This window comes from Candida margitis (assembly GCF_024628925.1).
Source record: "Candida margitis strain CBS 14175 chromosome Unknown scaffold14, whole genome shotgun sequence".
Classification (NCBI taxonomy): domain Eukaryota; kingdom Fungi; phylum Ascomycota; class Pichiomycetes; order Serinales; family Debaryomycetaceae; genus Lodderomyces; species Lodderomyces margitis.
This window is the reverse complement of record NW_026261739.1, coordinates 214232-222572: the sequence shown is the minus strand read 5'-3', so window position 1 is coordinate 222572 and position 8341 is coordinate 214232. Positions and strand designations below refer to the sequence as shown.

Here is an 8341-nt window from a genome sequence, read left to right as displayed (position 1 = left end):
TGGTCGATAATTGGGATGGACGCACAGACAAGTTGGAAAAATCGAAGCCCAACCCTTACTTAAAGTCGCTTTTTAAATTGAAGCTTAGCTTCAGTTCAAGATTACCTAAACCAGAGTACTACGGTGAAAGATGCTCAGCTATATTGGGAGAAGCAGAATCGTATTTCAAATTGGGGTATGGTGAGGTGAAAATTGACGACTTGTATAATCCAGACCCCAATATTGATTACGAAAGCGTACTTTCAATGCATGAAGATGCATTGGTACTTGTATGCGTTGCGACGGTATTAAAGAGACAAAAAGATATCGAAGAGGAGAGAAATCATAGGAGCAGGTCCAGATTGAATAATTCAAATTCTGCGTCTTTTGCTTTCACGCCAACCTGATTCAGAATATAAACTGTTTGTAAGACTTTTATTTTTAGAAGGATGTATTACCTTCTGTGCTCTTTTATTTGCAATTAAATGAATGGAACTACAGCACCATCTCCTCTCATATCACTACCACCAGCATAGATTAACTGTCCACTCTTTGATTCATTTTTAATTATTTGCCCTCTGCCGACAATTTGTCTTGAGTACCCACTTAATACATCCACAGTGTGACCCAACTCACGAAGTTCATTTATCACCTTCTCTCCGACCCCTTCTTCAATCTTGACAACAGTAATAGGTGTTCGAACAGGACCATCGGCACCTCTTCCTCTATCTTTCAAATGGTCGCTATCAGAATCCAAGGAAAACCTTGGAGAGTCAAGCAGCTGCTGGGGCGTCATTCCAAAAATTATCATATTTAAAACATGTTGCACGTGACAAACAGGTTGGGCAAAACCTCCCATATTCCCAAAAGCAGCGTACAACGAGTCGTCTTTGTTGGTAATCATACCCGGTATGATTGTATGATAAGGTCTCTTTCCACCTTCTAAACAATTGGACAAACCCGGGGTCAAGTTGAAGTTGCAGCCCCTGTTCTGTAAACAAAACCCAAACTTCTCCACTAAAATTCCTGATCCAAATCCCTCATAAACAGAGTTGATAAAAGAGCAAGCATCTCCATTGGAATCAGTGACGGAAAAATAAACTGTGTCAGATTTGTATTTGGGGTCAGGTACACCATGAGTCATGGTCTCTCCATCAATGATTTTAGACGAATCAAATAGTTTTGCCCTAGTTTTCAAATACTGGTGATGCAATAAATCCTTAATCGGAATGTCCTTGAAGATTGGATCAGTAACATACTCATCAGAATCATGAAATCCTAATTTGCAAGCCTCGATTAATATATGCAAGTACTCGGTAGAGTTATGCTTCAATTCGTACAAATTAATCTTTCCTTCATTGTGCAACTCTTGAATCAATCCAAGGGCCAACAAAGCCACCAACCCGTGTCCATTTGGTGGAATCTCCCAAACAAAATGGTCCTGGAAGTTTAGTTTGATTGGCTCTACAACTGTTGAAGTGTGATTCTTTAAATCTTCCAATGTAAGCTTATGATTTCTTTTTGATGTAGTTTCAACAATTGCTTCAGCAATGGGTCCTTCATAAAATGCTTTTTCACCTCCTTCAGCAATCAATTCAAGACATTTGGCAAATGGCAAGTTTTTAACAAACTCTCCTTCGTTTGGCCCTCTAACACCATCGAGAACAAATGGATTTTCACCTACATCTAGATTTTGACTTTTCAATTTGGGAATAGAATGTCTCCAACTAAGGGCCGAAAGCTCAGACACAGGAAAGCCGTCTCTTGCCAAACTGATTGCAGGTTCCAAAATATCCTTGAATGTAACTTTCCCCGAACCCCATGTGCTATAAGCCTGGTACCACCCACTAATTGCTCCAGGAACAGTAACTGAAAAGACTGAGGTATAAGGTATCCTGGGCATTGGTTTACCATTGTTATGTTCATCCCAAACGTCCTGTGGAGTAACGTTTTTTGCTGCTCTCCCACAACCATTCAAACCAAATACTTTGCCCTTACTGTGAAACAAGGCAAACGAGTCTCCCCCAATTCCGGTTGACCCCGGTTCTGTGACACACAAGGCTGCCGAAACAGCAATTGCGGCGTCAACGCTATTTCCGCCCAAATCAAGTATCTTCAATCCAGCAGAGTTTGCCAATGGTTGGGTCGATGCAACCATTCCCTTGTGGGAATAGACAGCTGATCTCCTCGACGGAAATCTCATAAATTCCTTAGACATTTTGACAGTGGAGTTGCAACGACGTTTGGATGTTGTGAAATTAAAAGGCAAAAAAAATATTGTTGAGCCTTACGGACCACTCTTTATACTTGGCGGTCTGACTCTTTTGTACATTAATTGAAACCGTTGATCCCAAATAGGAATTAAACGCTGCTGTGAGATTTATCTCGGATCTAATTTTTTTCTTCCTTATGTAGGAGAAAAAGTCATTGGCTCGATCCGAAGCAACATATTTTTCAAAATGTGGGGGATAAATTTAAAGTGCAACGCCATACGCCATAACTAATGTGCTTCAATCTAATTAAAGGAGGATGTGCTGGTTCATAATGGAGATAATATGGTGGCAGAAAATGCCACTGAAAGGCAATTGCAGATTAGGATATATATTTTCATAGCAAGAGTGGCTTAGTGTGAGGCTTGGTTTGGCTTGAATAGTAAGTAACCCGTAGCCGTCTCCGTGGAGGGGGGGGGGGGGGAGGTTTACTTGAATCACCACCATTGCGAACATCTTTGTTCTAAAATGTCATCATGTGACTAACTCTCGCTCATATGAAAAAAATGATTTTTGTGATATACACTCAAAAGGCAATTCTTACCATTGCGCAATAAGTCTCTTGAACCAAGCAAAAGTAAAATAACACAACCACCGCTACCAGCACTGAAATGGGTGTTCAATCGTTATGGGACATAGTTGGTCCTCTGGCGAGACCTGTCAGACTAGAGGCTCTATCACGAAAGAAACTCGCGGTTGACGCGTCAATATGGATATACCAATTTTTAAAGGCAGTACGTGACAAGGAAGGCAATGCTTTGCCACAATCTCATATCGTTGGGTTTTTCAGAAGGATCTGTAAACTATTATATTTTGGAATTCAACCTATATTTGTATTCGACGGAGGAGTACCCGTTCTCAAACGACAAACCATCAACGAAAGAAAGAATCGAAGACAGCAGAACTCCGAATCAACTAGGGAAACAGCACAGAAATTGCTAGCAATTCAATTGCAAAGGCAAGCAGAGGAGTCAGTAAATAAACAAAAAGGAGCTCGACTATTGAATCGAGAGATTGTTAACGACGATGATGATGTAATATACTTCGACGATCTACCGATGAACAAAGTTGTCGTGGAAGAAAAGTTACCAGAGCGACCAAAGTCTATTAAATTCAGAAAAACTGACGAATACCATCTTCCGGATTTGAATGAATTCAGAGTTTCTCGACGTGATCAAAGGATTATGCCCGATGATGATAATACAGAAGTATGGGATGATTTTGATCATGTGGATGGGATCAACATAAACGAAGTAGATCCAAAATCGAAGGAGTTTGCAAATATACCTATTGCTACACAATACATGATTTTGAATCATCTTCGACTAAAATCTAGATTGAGGATGGGGTACAGAAAGGAACAGTTGCAGGAGCTATTTCCAAATCTGATGGACTTCTCCAAGTTTCAAATCCAACAAGTACAAAAGCGTAATTTTTACACACAAAAGCTCATGAATGTGACCGGTATGAACGATGAAGATACCATTGATAGGCGGGTTGCTGGTGAAAAGGACAGAAAATATGCTTTAGTGAAAAATGAGGATGGATGGACGTTGGCTCTTGAAGGAGGTGGATCGACTGCAGAAAACCCTATCAACCTAGAAGTTGATGAATGGCCTTTAAGAGAACAACCAAATCATCAAGATACTGCCAAAAGCGACGAAACTGATCTGGATTTTGAGGATGTAATTTTGGAAGATACGAGGGAAACTCAAGAAGAAAGGATGACACAAGAGGCGTTGATTAAGTCGATTTATGAGAAGTATGAGAATCAAAACCCTTCGCATGCAAAAGAAAGTACCAAACAACTCAGTTCTTATGAGCAACAATTAAGGAAAGCAGTCGAAGAGAGTAAACAGGAGTACTTTAAGTTGAGAAAAGAAGAGGCAAGTAAGGAAAATGACATCAGAAAAGGTAATAGCCTTGACTTGCAATCCTCAGTGTTATTTGCAGACGCTACTGATACAGCAGAGAGAGTTTCAAACAGGATGCAGAAGCCACCGCATGACCACAAGGGATCCCCATCGAACAATGATCTACAGAGCTCACTTTTATTTGATTCTCAAAACCACAAGACTGGAAGAATAAATTTAAAAGTAGCTGATAATGAAGACTTTTCTGGAAAGGGTCAAACAGAAACGGAGGAAGATTTTGGGGCTGATGCTAGAAGTGCAGAGTCCTTAGATACCGAAGCTTCAATGGAGAAGGATAATAATGAAACGCAATCGGTGCAGAAGAGCCCGCAAAGTGACGAAAGAGACTACTACGACGAAAAAACTCGTAACCAGTCAAAAGACACAAACTCATCTACCAGTGGACAGCAAACATTACCTGATTGGTTTCAGAATGAAATTAATAAAACCTTAAATCCACACAATGAAAAGTTTGTACCCAGCTCCGGGCTCGAAATGAAGGGTAACAACATAGATGATGAGGCGGGTTTGATTCCTTGGTTTGAAGCTAAAGAGCTCTTTGAAATGAATGATGAGAATGAATTGACGACAAATGACGACGTTATAGAGCTACCTTCAAGGACTATCGATGGTCTCTCTGACGAAAACAACGATCAAAGGGAGGATACAAATGAAGCAATGGTTTGGGAATCAGAAACTAGACGTCCGGCGGTTATTGACTACGACTTTGAGGAGGGAGACGAAGAGATCTTGGTCCAACAGTTACAAAGAGAAGAAGTCGATCATGAAAATCTAAAGAGCCAGATAAAACTGTCTCACGATACCCCAATTTCATCAATTGAGACGAGAATCACCGAAGAACAATTATTACAGGAGAAATTACAGAAAGCAAAGCGGGACTCTGACGAAGTGACAGAGAGTATGATAAATGATGTACAAGAGCTATTAAAGAGGTTTGGAATTCCATACATTACAGCCCCCATGGAGGCAGAGGCTCAATGTGCAGAGCTTTTGAGGATTGGATTGGTTGATGGTATTATTACTGACGATAGCGATTGTTTCCTATTTGGCGGGGACAGGATATACAAGAATATGTTTAACCAGAAGCAGTTTGTTGAGTGTTACATCAAGGAAGATATTGAGACTAACGTTGGGTTGAGCAGAGAAAACTTGATTGAGTTGGCGATGTTGTTAGGAAGTGATTATACGCAAGGAATAAAAGGAATTGGTCCAGTTTTGGCAGTTGAAATACTTGCAGAATTTGGCAGCTTGAAAAGATTGAAAAGCTGGTTTGATGAGAGAACAAAAACAACCAAGTTAGACCAGACTAGCTTAACCCCATTGCAAAAAAGTCTTACTACACGTATCAAAAATGGGAAATTATTTTTACCGGACAATTTTCCCAACAAAGTAGTTTTTGATGCGTATACGCATCCCGAGGTAGACTCTGACAAAAGTGAATTCAAATGGGGGATACCAAACTTGGACCAAATAAGGTCATTTTTGATGTACAATGTCAATTGGTCTCAAGAAAGGGTTGACGAGGTAATGGTGCCATTGGTGAGAGATTTGAATAAAAAGAGGGCCGAAGGTACGCAATCAACCATTGGCGAGTTTTTCTCCCAAGAGTATATCCAGAGCCGTAAAGAGTTGAACACGGGAAAGAGGTTAAAAGCGGCTGCGAATAAACTAAGCAAACGGAGGAAATAATAGTATCTTTTAGAGTATAGATAGTGTTATATTGAAACCACCTGGTAGCAACGTCTCTTTTGCAAAACAAAAATTTCGCGAAAAATATAATGTGTACATTTCTAAAGCATAACTCGATCATTCCTCAACGCAGATAAAACTTCAATGAATGATTCTTTGTCAAAGATTACTTCTATGATAGAGTCTGCAAAGGACCTATCAATCGAAGCCGCAATGTCAGCCTCAGCACGTATATACGATACCCCAGGTGTCTCTCGCCCCCAAGAAATTTCTTCCCTCCTCAACTCGAGATCAAATAGAGATATTCTGAATGGTATGAAGTGCGTCATAGCTTTGATAGCAAAGGGGGAAGATGGGTTGCCCTATTTTGCTGATGTGGTGAAGAACGTCACTAATGAAAATGCCAAAGTTAAGCAAATGGTGTTTATTTACTTGACCAAGTATGCCGACGTGGAAGCAGATACCGCATTGCTTTCAATTAATTCTATTCAAAAGACACTCAATGAAAAGTCGCCTTCAAATAGAGCCAATGCAATCAGGTCTTTAGCAGGGATCAAGATTAGCTCAATTGTACCAATTCTTGCATTGAGCTTGAAGCGAACATCGTCCGATCCATCTCCACAGGTTCGTGCCGCAACCGCAATAGCAATAGGGAAGGTATATGAAATATCGGGGAAATCCAAAAGACAAATGCTAGATATTTTAGGAAACTTATTGGCAGACAGTGATGCTGTTGTGGTGTCAGCTGCTATAAAGTCACATTTCAAAGTGCAATTAAAAATACGCAGCGAAGCAAAAAAATGGGAGCATATTCATGGAAACTTTAGACGACTCTGCTCGCTATTGCTAAAGTTTGATGAATTTGCCCAGGTTTATGCCATCGATATGCTAACGTTGTATTGCCGGAAGTTCATCACCAAACCGTTGGAAAACGAATTTGATCCTGATTTGGAATTGTTGGTACGGTCAGTAGAGCCTTTGGCGCAGTCCATTTCAGACATAGTGGTTATTAGTGTTGCTCGATGCATATATCTTTTGGCACCTTCTTGTTTAGGCACTTTGGACGTGATTCTCACACGTATTTCATCATCTGCAAATGATACTCAGACGAGAGTATACTCTTTGCAAACTATTGAATGTATTTGTCAACAATCCAAGCATTTATTTACAAAAAAGTTTAGACTGTTTTACATATTGCCAGATGATGCTCCAGATATAGCAATTTTGAAACTCGGGATTTTAAGTTTGATTTCTGACGATGCTAATTTCAAATATATCTTTGAAGAACTCAAGTTTTATGCATTGAGCCTGAGGCGCAAAATAGTTGCCAAAGAATCCATCAGAGCTATGGCAAAATGCTCTCAAATCTCTTCAACATGGAATGAGGAAATTTTACAATGGTGTTTGGCAAACATCGGAGTGATGACAGGGGAGACTCTAAACGAAATTTTGACAGTAATTCGATTTGTTATCCAACAGAAATGTGATGCAACTGGTGCAGAAGAGAAAAGTGAGATCATGAAAGTACTAAACAAACTAGCCTATTATTTGAACAAGGTAGATCTAAATTTGGAAAATGATGCAAAGGCTTCAATTATATGGACAGTCGGAGAGTATACAGTCCTTGCGGAAAATGCCATTGGCCCTGACCTTTTAAGAGTAGCATTAAAATCCTTTGCTAGACAAGCTGAGAACGTTAGATATCAATTACTAGTTTTGGCATGCAAGATTGTTGCATTTGAAATGGGCAGATTAACGAGCGAACATGGCGACTCGGACCAAGACAAGGTTGCTATCAATGCAAAATTGCAAGCGACAACTGAATTCAAAATGTTTGAATATGCTTTACAATTGGCAAGGTATGACCCATCGTATGACACAAGAGATCGGGTCAGAATGTTTAGCGTGTTGTTGGATTCTGGTGTTGACAGAGCACAGTTGGCTTCGTTGATTTTTCAAGTCCCTAAATCTACGCCATTGATTAGCGAGGGGTCAATCGCCAACGATGAAGAGTTTAAAGCTGTTAGGCTGTATTTTAAAGTAACTGAATGGGCAACAGACCTTTCGCAGATTCCACCATCTTCGATTAGGAAAGAAGCTCCAGTGCAGTACAATAAACTTACAAATGCTTCAAGCGTATTTTCAGAGGGCTCAAAGTCGCCAAGTCCTGTCAATCAACAATCTTTCTCTTCGAAGCAGGTGAATAATAGTGGTGTAAGTCGCCCAGAACAATCGACAAAAGCTTATCAGTTGCAAAGTTTGGATGACTTTTTTGGAAATGATGAAGAATCAAGTGAAGAGGAGGGAAGTGAAGAGGAGGATAGTGAGGAGGAGGAAAGTGAGGAGGAGGAAAGTGAGGAGGAGGAAAGTGAGGAGGAGGATAGTGAGGAGGAGGAAAGTGAGGAGGAGGAAAGTGAGGGGCAGACAGAAGATAACGAGGAAGCAAAACATTTAGTGTCACAAGATTGA

At 40.3% G+C, this 8341-nt stretch overlaps 3 protein-coding genes across 3 annotated transcripts; 2 read left to right on the top strand and 1 right to left on the bottom strand. All coding sequences in view use genetic code 12, as the record gives it.

The window, feature by feature from the left end:
* CANMA_000472 (uncharacterized protein) lies at window positions 1-386 on the top strand (the record flags this gene model as incomplete). Its single annotated transcript, XM_051817017.1, has 1 exon — window positions 1-386. A coding segment is annotated over one exon (386 nt), but the record flags the coding sequence as incomplete, so codon positions are not given.
* A 74-nt stretch (window positions 387-460) lies between these two features.
* Window positions 461-2197, bottom strand: ECM38 (Ecm38p; the record flags this gene model as incomplete). The annotated part of the gene is made up of 1 exon (XM_051817007.1): window positions 461-2197. The coding sequence occupies one exon, from the start codon at window positions 2195-2197 to the stop codon at window positions 461-463; it is 1737 nt and encodes a 578-aa protein (XP_051673988.1).
* Window positions 2198-2860: 663 nt separating this feature from the next.
* RAD2 (ssDNA endodeoxyribonuclease) lies at window positions 2861-8341 on the top strand (the record flags this gene model as incomplete). Its single annotated transcript, XM_051816996.1, has 2 exons — window positions 2861-5753; window positions 6054-8341. The coding sequence occupies 2 exons, from the start codon at window positions 2861-2863 to the stop codon at window positions 8339-8341; spliced, it is 5181 nt and encodes a 1726-aa protein (XP_051673987.1).